Source organism: Heterodontus francisci, chromosome 20 (genome assembly GCF_036365525.1).
Source record: "Heterodontus francisci isolate sHetFra1 chromosome 20, sHetFra1.hap1, whole genome shotgun sequence".
Taxonomy (NCBI): Eukaryota; Metazoa; Chordata; class Chondrichthyes; order Heterodontiformes; family Heterodontidae; genus Heterodontus; species Heterodontus francisci.
Window position 1 is genome coordinate 42,088,431 of NC_090390.1, and position 19,856 is coordinate 42,108,286.

Sequence of the window (19,856 nt, forward strand, 5' to 3'; positions counted from 1 at the left end):
AACAACTCATTATATGGTGGCAGCTGTGGTGAGAAGACAAAGTCTGGCATTGAAGACCACAGTTAAAACAGCTCTGAAAATGATCTTTCCTGCAGCCACTGGAGAGAAAACGCAAGAAAAATATTGGCTCAAACAGTGAAAAAAGAAAAACTTACCTCAACCTGTAGAAGAGCACAGAATGACAGGCTGCAAGTAAATCAGGTGAGTAATTGTGCCAATGGGTGAGGGATACTGTTTTAAAAAAAAAAGTTTTGAGGTCCTTCAAAAGATAATTTTTTTCTCCAAAAGCTCCATCTAAAACAAAAAGGAAAGACCCAATTCCTTTCCCGAGCTGATCGAGGTTGGCACCATTACAGGAGGCATCCATTAGAAAAAACATGGGAAAACCCAGATCACTGCAGAGCCTTCATCCACACAGCCAAAGTTTAAGAAAAAAAATTAAACTACTTGAGCATGAATAAGAGCTTCCATTTACAAAGCCACAGTCAAAAAAACATTAAAACCACTCGAGTGTGAAGAACATAAAAAAACTTAAAAAAAAACCATTGAACTGCCTATTGAACAGCTGTGTAAACAGAACAGGATTAAGTGCTGGAAGCAAGATAAACACATAGCACTAGCAAAACATCTGCACCTGTCAATCAAAGCAGCTAGTCTAAATAACAGGAAGTATTTTAAAGGGGAAACAGTGCAGAGTCATAGAACAAGTCTTAAAGCAAGTTTTAACATAAACGAACAGCAGAAATATGGATACCAAATTACCCAGCATGAACTGGAAGACCTTGGATATCCTATTCGAGTTCCAGCTGTTCAAACAAAGAATGGAGTTATTCTTCACATAACAAATAATTGTAGAACCAGAAAAACAGGCTGTAAAAATAATAGCAGTTGGAAATGAGGGATTACACAGAACCAACACCTCTGGACTATCTGACAAGGACCAGAAAGATCCCACAAAGATACAGAAATTGTTAAAAGGTCAACTCCGATTAGGAATGAATTTCAGAATTCACCACCTGGAAGTGATGTCCTACAGTCAACAGCCACAGGAATCAATAGACCAGTTTGTTAGTAGATGCCTTATTAAGGGCAATGAATGCGACTTCTCAGAAACTGTGCTGTCTGACCGAATATTGGAGCTAGTGATTGTATCGACATCCATTTTCAGAAAGACCTCTTGGGGAAAATGAAAGGTCACAGCATTGATGCGCTGCTGGCAGATGGTAGGAAGTATAAAGCCACTGTAGTTGGACAACAGCACCTGCAAGCACTAGGTGCAACCAACTGTATTGGCACCGTAACCAGGTCGAAAAGAGCAAGCAAGCTGTGTGGTAAGTGCGATCTGTCCCATGCACGGCGAACTTGCCCTGCATTTTGTGACCTATGCAAGGCATGCGGTGCAAAAGGACACTGGGCCCACCTGTGCAAGAAGTCTTGCTCCAAAGACACAGCCAGAGCCGCCACAGGACACAAACAAACAGAAGACAGGCGCAGCAACAGGGCAACAATAGCCAGGAAAGCGCCAGAGACAAGCGTAAACGCAATCCGATACACAAAGTCCACAGCGAAATAGACCTAAGACAAGACTCAATGAGGAGTACTTCTCAGCTAGAAGATGAATAGGCATTCCACATTGTGAATCTGACAATCAAACAACTGGAAGCTTTCGCCACAATTAATATCACGTGCCCAATGAAAGCTGGCAAACACACACTCAGGGTTAAGACTGACACTGGGGCTAGTGCAAATATCCTACCAGTCTGAATCCCGAAGGATATGTACCGGAATCGTTGGAAATCAATGATAGAACCGACAAGTGCCAAGTTATCTGCAGACAATGGGTCACCCATTCCGTGCAGTGACACACTGACAATGCAATGCAGCTATGGCAAGTCAGCATGGAAACCGCAAATGTTCTACCTAGTAGACACGAGCGGAGCAACAGTGGCAGGACTACCAGCATTTAAGGACCTCAACATCATAACTATCCACGAGAGCATTGCCAAGGGGAAATCTCCAAAGACCGGAATTTGCTCGCAGACTCTGACCAGCATCAAAGGGTGCAGTCTGGAAATCCAGCAACAGCACAACTATTCTGCACCTTCACTTCTGCTCTCCAGAGAACTGCCAACACCACAACGAACCAGAATGGACAGGTATCTCAATGAGGCCAAGTACTCTTCCCCCAACAAGTTCTCGACCTTGAGCCCCAAGCCTTCAGACGTAGAGGATGAGGAGAGGCATAGGACACATCGTGTCTGGAAGAGGCAGAGAAGGAATCTGTTGAAGCATTGTCAGTTGGATTTTTGAGATGAGGTGCCAGAATCTTCCAACAACGACAAGGCCTCAAAAGTGGTCATCCTGAGAAAAGCAACAGAGTATGTTAGCAGGCAGAAGGCAGAGCAACAGAAACTGAATGCAGAGTGAGAAACTTCAGAAAGAACAGCAACAGATGAGACACAAACTCCCCGAGCAAGAGCTGTCAAACCACTAAGACGATATATGGACTTTAGAGCCTCTATACTTGTAAATTTCACAATTCCTATCATTATTCCTGTAAATGTTTTAGTCTATATCCTGTATAACTAATTCTGATGCTATCTAATTTTATGTGTTTTTTTACTTTTAACATACAAGACTTATCTTTGGAAAAAAGGGGGGTGTTGTATGATTGCCTTTAAGAGTGATTTCCCTTTCAGATCTGAGTATGATAATGAGCTAAGTACCAGGATGCAGTCATGTGACTCAGAACCAGAGTCACTCAGCAACTATAACACCCAGAGTAAAGTTCTGTAAATAGTTAAGTTCTGTACTGTATATATTTGTTAGCTGTTAAAAAACCTTCTTGAGATCTTCAACAAACTGGACTCCATGCATTTCATTTATGTTGCATCAAACAGGGTGCCCGATCAGGAGGGCGCTGCCCCAGCCCGTAAGGAAGCCGCCAGGTTTTACTGGGTGGCCTCCTGGGGGTCCTGAGCTGCCGGCTGCTGGTAATATATCAACAGTGGCAGGAGGAGGCCTTTGTGGCAGTTAATTGGCCACTTCAGAGCCTTAATTGGCCTGGGGCAGGCTGGTGGCTCCTTGCCGCCGCCACGCAGGTAGGGCAACCCCCGCCTCCCATTCAATTTTACGCCCCCGCGGCCCCCCACTCCCCTCTCACTTCCAGCCCGCTCCTGTGGGGGGCATAAAATTCCGGCCAAAAAGTATTTTCCAATTATTAGGAAATATGCTGGACTGAATCTTACTATACAGCAGCATTTAATCATTCATAGCTTTATGATTTATCCAGTATGTGTGCACAACATAGTTACAGTATAGAAAATTCCCTCCCTTGCCACCCCAATGTGAAAGATTTCAATATTCTGGCCAAGTAAACAATAGTCCACCAAACTCTGTATTTATCCAAAAGCCACTTAATGATATATGCATGACAACAAACCACAGAGTCAGCAACACGACTTTTAGTTCACATCTGATCAAATCTATATCTGTTTTGCATTCTTTTGGTTTCTTTCACACAGATCTACTGCTTCCAAGCATAAAACACTGCAAGTTAATGAAAGCTAACCTCCAGAGGATGTAAGTTATGTGCAATAAGATATTTTCTTCAGAAGTTACCTGCAAAATTTTACCTCCCAGTGTGAGGCATGTAGGTGAGGGCTGAGATACATGGTAAGCAGTGAAACTCTGTGCACCATGAGGCATGGAAGATTTTAACTCCCAGTCCTCACCTGCATGCCAGCCTTCAGTCTCCCACAGGAAGTAGAAGTTGGTTGGTGGGCAGCAGGAACAATGCCTCGCAGTTAGATAAGCAGTTGTGTAGGGTTGGGGGGAGGGGGGTGGGAACGGCAGGAGGGAATTGCAATAGGAAGAAGGGGTTTACTTGTAGGGCCCAGAGGAGCAGGGCTGCTTCTCTTGGCACAGAAGGAAATGAAGAAAAATGTATGTAGCATGCAGTTGTGGGCCTCTTCTGGTTCTGGGCCCACACCACCAGGTTTTCCTGGCAGAGAAGCCAGGATGGTTTCCAGGCCTGGGATTTAAATTGCAGTCAGGCCTCGATTACATAATTGGGACTAGATCTGCATATTTGAAGAAGGACCCTGCTGCCTTCTGGTGGGTGTCCTGCTTGCCTGTTAAAAACAGCAGGTTAAAGTTACACTCCGCATGGAGGCAACAAGATTGAAGGGAGTAAGTCACTACCCTAGTTTTAACAACCCAGGTTAAAATCGGGCCTCACAGCTTTATTTTGGATCTATATTTTGCAAATTGACAGAATAGCTTCAGTTTCAGAACTTTGCAGAACAATAGCCAAGAACAAAATAGCAGATAAATATTTAGTATGCTCATGCAACATAACCCATTTTTTAATGCATTACCTTCTCTGTCTTATTGACAGTTAAAGGAATGTCATATGAATATGTTAAGCATCTATTTGCTAATACCAGCAGTAAGTTCTCAGCTAATATATCAACTCTGCATAACTGTCAATTTTGCCAATATGAATGAGGCAGAATCATGTGTGAATGTAATGACATGTTGAGGCAGAGAAAACAAAAGTGTAAAATGAGCTACTGCTCATTAATAATTGAATAAATGACTGTTTAAAAATATATTCCTGGACTTCAGCTTTGAGTAGCCACATTAACTTTGCAACTTAATGAGTGAAATATGACACATATCCTAACAGTTAAAGTATGTGGGAAATGAAAGCAAACATTTGTGGGTAAAAGTGCAGCAGCTCCACACAATAAAGATAGACTTTCTGAGCAATGTTAAGGATTTGGGACGGAATGCCATTTTGAAATTCTGTATGCACAGAAAGGTATCCTGAGGATTATGACAGATGAAGCTTATGAAGGCTCCAGAGATCTTAATATTTTCTCCTGCTAAGGTCAAGACTCAATGGTGTCAAAGCTCCTTTCAGTTAGCCAAACATATCCATAAAAATTTCTTTGTGGTCAGAATTTTCAAGGAAATGAACATCTCCCTGACTGTTGTTCAGGATGGCCACAGATAGAGTCGTTGGGAAATGAGTTGGTACAGTTTGTGAAAGGAGCAGTGGATCATTTTTTAATCTTAATTAATTCCTTCTCAGTCAGGGAGAGAAAGATGATTCAGATCGAGGACACCGCATGGATTCAGGCTTCAAATACCCTCAAGGTCCAGAGGTGAGATTGATTAATTATTGTCAATCCCCAAAAACAATTCATTTGACCTGGTATAATCTAAATTCCTTACACTTCCATTTTGATCAAAAAAAAGCCACACTATCACAGAGCCCTGCAGACAAAAATTTAGGCTTCACCAAGCTTTATAAATAAGGGCACAGAATACAAAAACAAGGAAGTTAGAATCAACCTATATAAAACACTGGTTCGGCCTCAACTGGAGTATTGTGTCCTGTTCTGGGCACCACACTTTCGGAAGGATGTTAAGGCATTAGAGAGGATGCAGAAAAAATTCACGAGAATGGTTCCAAGATTGAGGAACTTTAGTTACGTGGATAGATTGGAGAAGCTGGGTCTGTTCTCCTTGCAGAAGAGAAGATTAAGAGGAGATTTGTTGAGGTGTCCAAAATCATGAGGGGGTCTGGACAGAATAGACAGGGAGAAACTGTTCCCATTGGCCAAAGTATCCAGAACCAGAGGACACCGATTTAAGATGTTTGACAAAAGAAGCAACGGTAACATGACAAACTTTTTTACGCAGCAAGTGATCAGGATCTGCAATGCATTGCCTGAGAGTGTGGCGGAGGCAGCTTCAATCGATGCTTTCAAAAGAGAAATGGATAATTATCTGAAGAGAAAAAATTTGTAGGCCTGCGGGGAAAAGGCGGAGGAGTGGGACGAGGTGAGTTGCTCTTGCAGAGAGCCAGCATGGACGCAATGAGCTGAATGGCCCCTCCTTCTGTGCTGTAACCATTCTATGATTTTATTCTGTGCAATCCAACTTAAAGGCCAGCAGAAATGGGAGAATTCTCAGCTAAACATCCATATTCTTAGTGTCGTATTGCACAATACAAAAAAAATGAAATCATTCTATTATATTTAAACTAAAAAATTTCTAACCCAATCAACTGACAAGTCATTCATTCTGAGTGTATTTTAAAGCAGCTGATACTTTTCCAGCATAAGCTGCACAATCATGACAATTTTAAAATGCAAGTTCCACTCACCACATGACAACTGGTTCTCTTTCAAAGTTTTGAATGGCCGTCCCTGCAAAGCACTTGGGTAGGCACACAAAGTTTCATCTGCTATTCGAACTGAAGAGTTTTTGGCCCATTGCAAGACCCATCTAAGGTTGCAGTCACACATTAGCGATTCAGTGCTAAAGTGCCTGTAAGAAGCATAAATGAATTTGCGCATCAGGATTTTTTTTTAATAACAGATATGAGGTACAAATAGTAAAGATAAAAAGCACACACATACGACTCTCATCACAATGTCTCAGTAACAGTAATGTTTTGATAATACTGTCTTAGTTCTTGATTTTCCAGCTACTTTTTGTGGCAAACTAACACTATTCTTATTTGAAAATATAGAAGGTATTGCAATGCCGATTTGTATAGTAATAATTTATGTTTTGCTCATGTAGCTAATTTAATAATTCATAAATGGCTTCTGATGCTCTATGTGGCATCCAAGTAAGTGAAATATAAAATCATTATTACATAGATTACACATACAGCAGTCTCAAGCATTGCTAGATATTAAACAGAAAAGACCTAACTGAAATAAGGAATATCCCAGGGGAATTAGTTATATGGAGTTAATGTGACCAGTCAGTCCACTAGCAGTTTGACCTTGTTTCCAAAGCAAAAATTGATCTGGAAAAAAGCAGGACTGGTATGTTAGGAATACACTAGAGTAACTTCAAAAATAAAACTAACACAACTTCCAGAGAGTTTAGAGATCATTTCACATTAAATTAAAATAACTTTAAAACGTATGCTAATCCATTAATCATAATAAGATCAGATTCCTGTCTAAGCAATTTGACCAATGAAAGTAAAGTTGAGAAAAAAAGTTAAACTAAGAAAAGAAAAAAAGATTAAAATGCATCTTTCAGTCTCCAGGATACACCAAAGTACTTCAAAGGCAACAAATTACTTTTTGAAGCATAGGCAAATGCTTGTCGACAGCAAGGTTTCACAAACAGCAAAAAAGATAAATGACTTTACCCCTGCCCTTTTTCTTTATTGGGAGCTAGCTATCTTCACACAGAAAAGTTTTGCCCAACATCAAAGAACAATGCTGCCTGATTACAATAATAAATATATTTGGTTTCATGAATTCCAACAAAAATATCAAATTATGCACATATTGCTGTTGCCCTTTAAAGGAGCACACTGCCCCAGCCAAAGTCTAGACCATTATATCAGTTTGAAAATATTTAGTTAATCATGCTCTTGAAATTGCAATGCAGAAATCTTGACAGTGCTCACAGTCCCTGGTCAATATTGCAGAGTGTGGATTGGAGAATGTGCGATTGCATTATATATATTAAGACTCATGCATAAGTTGAGGTCAAGGACTTTGTTTCATGCCATGTAACATTTACAATTTGGGTTAGTTGTAGTGCTACACTATGTGCACTTTCAGAATTAATGTAGAAATAGTTCTTCAACCCTGTTCAACTGAAAGTGTTCTTTATGAAATACAGAAGTGTGAATTTCAACAAATAAAATTATTTAATTTTTGATTAGTATTGATGGAGCCAGATAGAATAAGACAGTGATCAAAGTTTGTTCCTCTAACAGAAAGACATTTAGCTTTGTGTAATTTGCTGTAAAGGACACTCTAAAATACATCACGTCAGAAGATATTTTCACCTGCACAATACCACACCAGTGCTATTTTCCCTTATTGAACCTAATTTTCCTATTTTTACATTTCCAAGATCTTTAGCTAAGATTCTACCCGTTAACTGCTGCATTCTTTTAACTGACGATCTCAGTGCTAAAAAAACAATTCCTGTTGTTACGACCAGGTGAGCAATGTGTCTAGGGGTCTCTTGCTGTCTTCATCTGGTCTAATTGTAACAGGGTTTGATTTTAAACACACTGTGTTTTGAGCTCCCTTTTTTGTGAATTCGTGTTCGCAGATTCCAATTATCAGGCAAATAACTGAGCACAAACAGGCTTTCTTTGGTTTAAAGCAGAAAGGGGAAATTTATTAAAACCTTAAAAATTTAAACTCAAACTTTAATACGGTGCATGCCTACATTTATATGATGTGCTCACACTAGCATGAACATGCGATATAAACATGCAAAATAGGGACAGAAAAGAGCAGAAGAAAAGATAAGTAGAACAGTTTGAGGCAATATCTTGTTACTGTTTCTCGAGCTCGCTGTTGTCCTTGATTGAAGATATGGTCTTGCGATTTGTTGGGGCCCAGTAAACTTCTTAAAACTTTGTTCACGTGACAAATCCTTCTCTCTTTGAGTTTCACGTGTTTTCAATGGTTTCAGTTCCCTGAGAGATGAACAGGCAGGTAGGCAGATGTTCTTGCTTCAGTCTCAGGAGCACACAGCATTCTGTCTGGCAATTCCTTTGTTTCAGAGTTCAAATTTTAAAAAAAATTCCCAGGTTGCCCTGCAGGTTAGTCATGTGACTAGTTCCTTATGTGGAACAGCCTCTTCATATCCTTGCTTGGAGGTTCAAATTTCTCTGTCACAGGCAGTCGGCCATGTGACTTAAACAGGTCTGACTACTGTGGATTGGAGGAATACTGCTGGATCCCCATTGTTTCAACATTGTCTGTTACCATAGAAATTTCCTTCCAGTCAGCGATTGCAATTTTTAAAGTTTTAATGTTCATGTGGCCAAATAATGTATGCCTCGATCTTGGCAGGTGGGTGTTTGCCTGACACTGCCTTTCCAGTGCAATCTAGTGGAAGGAGTTTGGCTCTATACTGGTAGAATCCACTTTCTTCTTACAAGGCCAGGATTCCCCATGATCTTGGTCATGCAGAAGAATGCCGCATCTTTGGTGGTTTGATGTGCCCAGCGAGGAGAGGTGTGACCTCAGTTATGGTTTTGGGCCTCAATTTGGGGCTTGAGGTTGGTGTTGTGTCCTAGGACCCCTAAACATCTGATGTTAGTAATTTAACAAAAACTATTTAATACAACCCCTTTACAAACGAAGTCACTAGGGCGCCAATTCTGACTGTTTCCCAAAGAGAGGTCAGGTGGTTGGGTGGAGCAAACATAGGAACAGGAGTAGGCCATTTAGCCCCAATGAGATCATGGCTGATCTGTGATCTAACTCCACACACCCGCCTTTTCCCCATATCCCTTAATACCTTTGGCTAACGAAAATCTATCAATCTCAATTTTAAATTGAACAACTGATCTAACACCAATTGCTGTTTGCAACTCTCTTCCACAAACTTTAGCACACTTCTCATGTTTCCTAATTTCACTCCTAAAAGGTTAGGCTCTAATTTTTATTGTATGCCCCCTAGTCCTAGACTCCACAGTCAGCAGAAATAGTTTTTCCCCATCTATTCTATCGTTATCCCTAAAGAGCTTGAAAACTTCGATCAAATCACCCCTTAACCTTCTAAATTCCAGGGCATACAGCCCTAGTTTGTGTAATCTCTTCTTGTAATTTAAACCTTGGCGTCTAGGTATCATTCTGGGAAATCTATGCTGCACTCTCTCCAAGGCCAATATATCCTTCTTAAAGTATGATTCTTAGAACTGCTCACAGTACTCCAGGTGTGGTCTAACTAGGGCTTTCTACAGCTGAAGCATGACCTCTACACCCTTGTATTCTAGTCCTCTAGATATAAAGGCCAGCATTCCATTAGCTTTTTAAACTACTTTCTTGAGCTGTTCATGACATTTTAATGACCTATATACCTGGACCCCGAAGTCTCTTTGAACTTCCACTGTTTCTGGCTTTTCATGATTTAGAAAGTAGCCGTTCTATCCTTTTTAGTTTCAAAGTGGATGACATCACAATTGCCAACATTGAAATACATTTTCCACAGTTTTGCCCATTCACTTAATATATCAATATCTTGTTGTAATTTTACGTTTCCATCTACACTGCTTACTTACAAAGTTGCCGATCTTTGTTTCATGAACCCCTCCCCAAGGCTGGGCATAAAGGCCACATTTTGCGGCATCCTAGGCTATGCAGTCAGCTGCCTGCCGCCCATATTTAAATCAAGTGACCTCTCATTGGCCCTGCATACTCCAATGCAATCAGTGGCAGAGGTCACCTGCAGGTGTAATCCCAGTGTAACTTGCGCCCTGAGGAATTTCTGAGCCAGGATTTCTATACATTGCATTACAATAGTAAAGAAAACATTTTGGCCTAGTGCCTGAAAAGCTTCATGTTAGTTGTTCAGATATTCTCCATAGAGCAAGCTTTGTAGATTTAATCATAGATCTAGCTGTAATCAGTTTCTTATGATTATAAACATTAATAATGGCCAGAGTTGTGTTGTTTTTAATAAACACTTGTGTAGTTTAGTTTTCAGAGGGCATCGTCAGTATGTCGGCTCCACATGTTTATATTGAAACAACCAGATCACTTGTGTTGGCTGCACAGAGACTAATTTAAAAAGAAATTTCTGTTGGGATATGGGAATGTAATTTAACAATGCAAGTTTGAGGTCAGCAGATCGTGAACACTCTCCTACAATCAAACTAAACAAATGCCTCTGCCAAGTTGCCTTTACATCGAGTTAAAATAGTCATTATGTGCTAATAATGTGAATTTCAAGAATTATTTTGCAGTTTTAGCAAAAAGCTTGCAACATTTAGATTTTTATCCGCCCATTTCCTTTACCAAAAATCACAGGTCGGAGCGGGGAGCACTGGTCAGCCTTCAGTACGTATCAAATGGCCATTGTTCACATGGGAAGCCTAACAAGGGTGGGTTAGCAACCTATTTAACCATAGAAAGATCACAGCTACATAGGATTGCATTGGATATGTGGCACAGAAACCAGTCATTTGGCCCAACCAATCCATGCCAGCATTTAAACTCCACTCGAGCCTCCTCCTTCCTCATCTAAATCTATCATCGTAACCCTCTATTCCCTTCTCCCTCATATGCTTGTTTAGCTTCCCCTTAAATGCATCTATACTATTTGCTTCAACCACTCCCTGTGGTAGCAAGTTCCATATTCTCACCACTCTTTGTGCAAAGAAGCTTCTTCTGAATTCCCTATTGGATTTCTGAATGCTGTGTCAGCTAGGTCCAATTTATGTTGTGACCAGTATTGGAGGCGATATCACCACCGGAGATGAGATCAGCTCATTCAGCTTAGGGGGAAATCCTTCATGGGGAATATGTCTCAGCTACTCATTGTTTTAACCAGCTGATCCATTAGAAAAGCCCAAGTTAACATTTTTAATTGATAATTGATAACTAGACTCAAAGATTGTCAAGCTGAAATGTTGGACCTGATTTACAATCTGGGATTGGGAACCCGATGCCCGGATCATTTCTGGGTCCTGATCCTGCGCTACGTCTGCATCGCTAACGCGACACTATTTTGAAATGGAAGGTCACTAATCAGGTTTGGTGCCCAGTTAGTCGCGGAGGGTGCCGCATGGAGATGGGAACCGGCTCCATATTGCTCAAAGGCAGACGGCAACAATGACAGGGCTTGCTGTTGCCTTGCAGAATGGAGGAGGCAGGAGACCAGACAGCAAGCAGCATCATGGTGCAAGTATGTGGCCAAACAGTCAACTGGAAGGTCCTTGACCCGCTCAGTTTAAACAGCCCTATTTTTCCACTACTTTTATTCATTGACTACATTACATAACAGCTCCCCATATTGCTCCTGACAGCTGAGCACTTACATGCACCACATCATTTGCTTTTCCCGGTCTCCACTTTGAAAATCTCCTTCTAGCCCTCCCCAGCCCATTAACGAGCTCTTCAAAGAGCCTAAGAGGCCATTAATTGCAGGCAAGTGGGTTGCTGTCTTCCCACAACCCCACCTCCCTCGCTTTGAAAATAGCAGTGCGTTCTGGAAGCTTTGGAAGACAGATCAACTCTCTGGGAGCGTTATTTACAAAGTGCAATGCAACCAACCTTGTCCCCACAGCATCTGAAAATCAAGCCCGTTAACTCTGTTTCTATCTCTACAGATGCTGCCAGATCTGGTGAGTATTTCCAGCATTCTGTTTTTATTTCAGATCTTTTTCTGTTTTCAATTTTGTTTAAATCACACCCATCAATTTGGATATACTTTATATTTCACATACATTATCGTACATTTTCCTAATTATTCTTTAAGATAATCCACTTACTTTATCTAAATCCCTCTGAATGCTATCAATCTCCCATAACTTGGCCAGCCAGATCAGGCATCGAGTCAGAGTGCAACAAAACAGAACAAGAAAATAAGCTGGTACAGCCACAGCATCTGCAAATTTTATATTGATCATTGTTCTACATAATGGATTTAAAACCAGTGTAAGCCGAACATACTCTGATGAAACCTCGCTGGTTAGAAACGTCCACACACATCATTTTTCTTTACCTGCAGCTTTCTGGTACTAAGTCAACTTGGGGGAGATGGTGGCGTAGTGGTACTGTCACTGGACGAATAACCCAAAAACCCAGAATATTGCTGTAGGGACATGGGTTTAAATCCCACTGTGGCAGATGGTGGAATTTGAATTCAATTAACACATCTGGAATTAAAAAAGCTAGTCTAATGATAGCCATGAAACCACTGTTGTAAAAACTGTTGTAATGGTTCACTAATGTCCTTTAGGGAAGGAAATCTGCTGTCATGTGACTCCAGACCCATAGCAATGTGGTTGATTCTTAAATACCCTCTGAAATGTCCTAGCAAGCCACTCAGTTGTATCTAACTGCTATGAAGTCCGTAAAAAAGAATGAAACCGGACAGACCAAGCAGCATCGACCTGGGCACTGGAAACGACAATGGCAAACCCAGCCCTGTCGACCCTGCAAAGCCCTCCTTACTAACATCTGGGGACTTGTGCCAAAGTTGGGAGAGCTGTCCCACAGACTAGTCAAGCAACAGGCTGACATAGTCATACTCAAGGAATCATACCTTACAGACAATGTCCCAAACACTGCCATCTCCATCCCTGAGTATGGCCTGTTCCACTGGCAGGGCAGACCCAGCAGAGGTGGCAGCACAGTAGTATACAGTCAGGAGGGAGTTGCCTTGGGAGTCCTCAACATCGACACCGGACCCCATGAAGTCTCATGGCATCAGGTCAAACATGGACAAGGAAACCTCTTGCTGATCACCACCTACTGCCCTCCCTCAGCTGATGAATCAGTACTCCTCCATGTTGAACACCACTTGGAGGAAGCACTGAGGGTGGCAAGGGCACAGAATGTACTCTGGGTGGGGGACTTCAATGTCCATCACCAAGAGTGGCTTGGTAGCACCACTACTGGCCGTGTCCTAAAGAACATAGCTGCTAGACTGGGTCTGCAGCAGGTGGTGAGGGAAAAACATACTTCACCTCGTCCTCAGCAATCTGCCTGCCACAGATGCTTCTGTCCATGACAGTATTGGTGGGAGTGACCACCGCACAGTCCTTGTGGAGACGAAGTCCCGTCCTCACATTGAGGATACCCTCCATCATATTGTGTGGCACTACCACCGTGCTAAATAGAATAAATTTCGAACAGATCTAGCAATGCAAAACTGAGCATCCATGAGGCGCTGCAGGCCATCAGCAGCAGCAGCAGAATTGTATTCAACCATAATCTGTAACCTCATGGCCCGGCACATTCCCCACTCTACCATTACCATCAAGCCAGGAGACCAACCCTGGTTCAATGAAGAGTGCAGGAGGGCATGCCAGGAGCAGCACCAGGCATACCTCAAAATGAGGTGTCAACCTGGTGAAGCTACAACAGAGGACTACATGCGTGCTAAACTGCATAAGCAGAATACGATAGACAGAGCTAAGCGATTCCATAAGCAACGGATCAGATCTAAGCTCTGCAAGTCCTGCCACATCCAGCCGTGAATGGTGGTGGACAATTAAACAACTAACTGGAGGAGATGGCTCCACAAATATCCTCATCCTCAATGATGGGGGAGCCCAGCACATCAGTGCGAAAGATAAGGCTGAAGCATTTCTAACAATCTTCAGCCAGAAATGCCAAGTTTATGATCCATTTCGGCCTCCTCCTGAAGTCCCCAGCATCACAGATGCCAGACTTCAGCCAATTCAATTCACTCCACATGATATCAAGAAATGACTGAAGGCACTGGATACTGCAAAGTCTATGGGTCCTGACAATATTCCGGCAATAGTGCTGAAGAACTGTGCTCCAGAACTTGCTATGCCCCTAGCCAAGCTGTTCCAGTACAGCTACAACACTGGCATCTAACCGGCAATGTGGAAAATTGCCCAGGTATGTCCTGTACACAAGAAGCAGGACAAGTCCAATCTGGCCAATTACCGCCCCATCAGTCTACTTTAGTTAGGCCACACTTAGAATATTGCGTGCAATTCTGGTCGCCACACTACCAGAAGGAAGTGGAGGCTTTGGAGAGGGTACAGAGGAGGTTTACCAGGATGTTGCCTGGTCTGGAGGGCAATAGCTATAAGGAGAGGTTGGATAAACTCGGATTGTTTTCACTGGAACGACGGAGGTGGAGTGGCGACATGATAGAGGTTTACAAAGTTATGAGCGGCATGGACAGAGTGAATAGTCAGAAGCTTTTTCCCAGGGTGGAAGAGTCAGTTACTAGGGGACATAGGTTGAAGGTGAGAGGGGCAAAGTTTAGAGGGGATGTGCGAGGCAAGTTCTTTACACAGAGGGTGGTGAGTGCCTGGAACCTGCTGCCGGGGGAGGTGGTGGAAGCAGGTACGATAGCGACGTTTAAGCGGCATCTTGACAAATACATGAATAAGATGGGAATAGAGGGATACTGTCCCCGGAAGTGCAGAAGGTTTTAGTTTAGGCAGGCATCAAGATCGGTGCAGGCTTGGAGGGCCGAATGGCCTGTTCCTGTGCTGTACTGTTCTTTGTTCTTTGTACTCTCAATCATCAGTAAAGTGATGAAAGGTGTCATCAACAGTGCCATCAAGTGACACTTGCTTAGCAATAACCTGCTCAGTGACGCTCAGTTTGGTTTCCGCCAGGGCCACTCAGCTCCTGACCTCATTACAGCCTTGATTCAAATATGGACAAAAGAGCTGAACTCAAGAGATGAGGTGAGAGTGACTGCCCTTGACATCAAGGCAGCATTTGACCGAGTATGGCATCAAGGAGCCCGAGCAAAACTGAAGTCAATGGGAATCAGGGGGAAAACTCTTCGCTGGTTGGAGTCATACCTAGCACAAAGGAAGATGGTTGTCGTTGCTGGAGGTCAGTCATTTGAGCTCCAGGACATCACTGCAGGAGTTCCTCAGGGTAGTGTCCGAGGCCGAACCATCTTCAGCTGCTTCATTAATGACATTCCGTCAATTATAAGGTCAGAAGTGGGGATGTTTGCTGATGACTGCACAATGTTCAGCACAATTCGTGACTCCTCAGATAGTGAAGCAGTCCGTGCAGAAATGAAGCAAGACCTGGACAATACCCAGGCTTGGCTGATAAGTGGCAAGTAACATTTGTGCCACACAAGTGCCAGGCAATGACCATCTCCAAAAAGAGAGAATCTAACCATCTGTCCTTGACATTCAATGGCATTAACATTGCTGAATCCCCCACCATCAACATCCTAGGGGTTACCATTGACCAGAAACTGAACTGGTGTAGCCATATAAATACCGTGGCTCCAAGAGCAGGTCAGAGGCTAGGAATCCTGCGACGAGTAACTCACCTCCTGACTCCCCAAAGCCTGTCCACCATCTACACGCCACAAGTCAGGAGTGTGATGGAATACTCTCCACATGCCTGGATGGGTGCAGCTCCAACAACACTCAAGAAGCTCGACATCATTCAGGACAAAGCAGCCCACTTGATTTGTCACCCCATCCATAAACATTCACTCCCTCCACCACTGTCACACAGTGGCAGCAGTGTGTACTATTTACAAAATGCACAGCAGCAATGCACCAAGGCTCTTTAGACAGCACCTTTCAAACCCATGACTTCTACCACCTAGAAGGACAAGGGCAGCAAATGCATGGAAACACCACCACCTGCAAGTTCCCCTCCAAGCCACACATCATCCTGACTTGGAACTATATTGCCGTTCCTTCACTGTCGCTGGGTCAAAATCCTGGTACTCCCTTCCTAACAGCACTGTGGGTGTACTTACCCCACATGTACTGCACTGGTTCAAGAAGGCAGCTCACCACCACCTTCTCAAGGGCAATTAGGGATGGGCAATAAATGCTGGCCTAGCCAGCGACGTCCACATCCTGTGAATGAATAAAAAAAAACTTTCAATCCAGCTTACCAATTCCTATTAAATTTATGAGTTTTCATCATCTTTAAAAATACCAGATGCGGAATCTTATCAAAAATGTTCTGAAAATCCCTATTTACCATAAGCACTGCATATTCCACATCTAGTTCCTGCCTTAGAGTAAATCCAATCAGTTTGTGAGGTGCTACCTGCAGCTTCTAAGGTTATGATATCCTCCAATATAGAATAGATCAATCCTTCTTGTAGAGTTGGATACCTCAGCCCATGACCCTCAGAAGATAACTTTAAAAAAAATGGATTCTGGATCATTAATGGTCGAGAAATTAGAATATAAAGGTTCAAGATGCGTATAAATTCAATTTATATACGTGGTCAATGTTCCAAGACCGCAAACGACTAGAAAAATCACAACTGTGAAACGTACAGCCTGGGAAGAATCTGCTTCTCAGTTAGCAGTTTTGTTTATTCATAGACTTAAAATCACAATTCCTTACAAATCATTCTGCATTGTTTTAAAATGTAATGAAGGATTTATTATTTTAAGGGTCTACAGTTTTTGGATTTATGTTTCTTTAGTGTGTTTTTTATAAAGTGTTTTTTTTAAAAAGTGCTGCATCACACAAGTCAATGTTTTTGTATTAATAGTCATCTGTCATAAAGCTTTGTTATTTTTAACTAGATTTAACAGCACATTTGTAAGATCGAACAAACTATTCTTGCAACACGTAGCTTTTAAAATATAACTTTCCAAGTTGCGGAGTGCAAAGGCTATATGTGGTAGCAGAAAAAAACAATAGAAAAAGCGAGGCTTTTGCATCAGTGATTGTTAAATTTTGAACCCTAAACAATATCAGGTCAAAACAATATTTTCAACTTGGATTTTTGACTCTATCAGAACATAACATTACACAAATTTTCAGGAAGAAATCATCATTTACTCAGACAGCCCATCCATCTTCTACCTGACATCTAAATATGTCTAAATTAATAGATTTTTTAAAAAAAAAAGCTGTTTCTAATTATCCAAAATTTTAAGTGACCCAGCTATTTATTGAGAGAGCTTCTCTCTATGTAGTGAAAGCAGAGTTTGGACACACACCAGAACCAACAGCATCTGTTCACCAAGCAGAAAATGTCAGTGAGCCCAATACTTTGTTTTTCTCATTTTTATACTTCAACAGAGCTCTTATTTACATGATTCTACTTTCTCATATTGAATGTATTTTGTACAACAGATGGTCAAGGGATCCTCCGGGGGCTGGAAGACAACCTGACAGGCGATGTGTTATTAGAGAGTGTTATTTTTAATTGTTCAGTTATGTTTATTCTGTGATGGAAAATAGGTACTTCACATTACAAACCATACAACCCACCAAACAATGTACATCAAATAGCATACGGGCTCTGAAATTATTCATTTCTTTTGACACATATAATGAACATACCAGCACTTTTGGAGATGGATTCTGGTTTGGGATCTTTTCTGTTCTGTAATGATAGTGCCATAGTTTCCATCACGACGTGGAACTTTCCATGCATACACTCAAAAATGTTGCTGGGAGCTCATTATAATATATTAAAATAAGGAGTCCCTAAATTCCGTGAGTTGCACACTCCTCATGATCCCATTTAAAAAAAAAATGAAAATACTCCTGGACCATTTTTCTGAACACCCACCCTCCCCCACTCCCCACTTCCCGCCAACAGTTGAAGCTGGTTAGGCTACTGTCATGCTAGGCCACCGCCTGCCAAAATTAGGCACATTAATTTGTTCATGAACATTGATTTTAAACTGTTACTGGAGTGAAGAAAGGACTTGTTAAACAGATCAACCGTGGCTGGAAAATACATTTGCATATAAACAGATGGTGATTGGAAGGACAAAGGACCATTCCCTTGACACATTCAACCCACAATGGACCTTGATCACCAGGTATTGTGTGTAAGAGGAGAATTCCAGAGACTGCTAAGGTGATACAATCCAAGATATGGTCAGACCAGTTCGTCACATAACTAACCTGCTTGGCAACCTGGTGTTTTCTGAATTGTACAAACAGTTTGAACTGAGAACGTCTGTTTGCTCCTGGACTGAGAAGATCTCTCCTGTCTACTCCCATCTTTTTCTCACGGAACTCCAAATCCACAGAAGACACATGAATCCCAAGAAAGAAAAGTCTCCTACAGTGAACAAGGTTTAAGACGAATACTGGGCCCCAACAAAAAGCAAGATCTACCTACAATCAAGGACTCTACAGTCAGCTCGAAGAACCATAACAAAAACTCTTCAGATATTGCCTCAAACCTTTCCACTTTATTTTTCTTCTGCTCTTTTCTGTCTCTATTTGCATGTGTGCATTGTGTATGCATGCTAGCGTGGGCACGTCATGTATCCATAGGTGTTAACCGAATTAGAGTTTAAGTTTAATAAATTTCAATTTTCTTCTTTAAACTTAAGAAAGCCTGTTTGTGCTGGTTTCTTTGCAGTATAATTGGAAAGCGGTGAACAAGAATTCACCAAGGGGGAGCTAAAAATACGATGTGTTTAAAATTAAACCCTGTTACAGTAAGACCTGGTAAAGGCTGAAAGGAAACCCTGGACCTCTTTCTCACTGGGTCATAACACTGCTCAACACCTGATATGGTTGAATGGAGAGTGAGCAGTTCACACTCAGCTATTTCTATATGAAAATTGTAAGCAAGGTATTACAACCATTGTGGGATCCTGATTTGCATATTTAAGCATCCTTCCACCCTTTTATGGACCCACCTAAAAATTGCACCTAGGTGTTAATGGGGCAGTTGTGATTCATGACAGTAATATTCCATGTGGTTGGAAGGCTGAGGTTGAGCCTTTTGGAACATAGCCTTGGTGGGATAGATTAATTCATTGTAATAATCAAAAAATTGATATCTCAATAATCTTGAGCAGTACAAAAAAGCAACTTGGTCCAGTACAACAGAATTGACCCCTAGTAACCTCGAGTTCCAGATGCTATGGTATACTCACAAGACCTTCAATGCACCAAGCTCAACAAATAGCCCGAGAGGAAGTGTTGAAAAGATGTTCCCCGACAAATTCCTACAAAACAAAACAACATTTACTGATCAACACTGGTGTTGCAAAACATTGGGAATGGGGAGTGAAAAGGCAAAGATGGGGGGGGGGGGGAGCGAGCACGGGCAGAAATGGTAATAAATTTGTATAATTAATATCATTCAATGTGAACATTGGAATTTTGCTGCTCATTATTGTTCCATGGGAGAAAGAAGATGACTTATGGAATGAAACAGGGAGATTCAGCTCATTAAACCTCTAACTTCTGCAGGGGATGAGGAATCTACTCCACTGTGGACTCCAACCAATCTATTGATCAGGAAGGCTTCTCAAAGTGTTTCTATGCCCACTAGGTATATATGGGCGGCACAGTGGCGCAGTGGTTAGCACCGCAGCCTCACAGCTCCAGCGACCCGGGTTCAATTCTGGGTACTGCCTGTGT

At 41.9% G+C, this 19,856-nt stretch overlaps 1 protein-coding gene across 6 annotated transcripts in view; it reads right to left on the reverse strand.

Moving 5' to 3' along the window:
• Positions 1-19,856, reverse strand: part of LOC137380600 (adhesion G protein-coupled receptor A3) — a 582,693-nt gene that overhangs the window by 303,845 nt on the left and 258,992 nt on the right. For 4 of the 6 annotated variants that reach the window (XM_068052667.1, XM_068052666.1, XM_068052668.1 and 1 more), the window contains 2 exons: positions 19,367-19,438; positions 6,179-6,342 (listed from right to left, as the gene is read on the reverse strand). In XM_068052667.1, the coding sequence (XP_067908768.1) occupies positions 6,179-6,342; positions 19,367-19,438 (236 nt within the window). Of the gene's footprint in view, positions 1-6,178; positions 6,343-6,735; positions 6,815-16,248; positions 16,302-19,366; positions 19,439-19,856 lie in introns of those variants that run through there. The other 2 variants (XM_068052671.1, XM_068052670.1) reach the window with 2 other exon arrangements.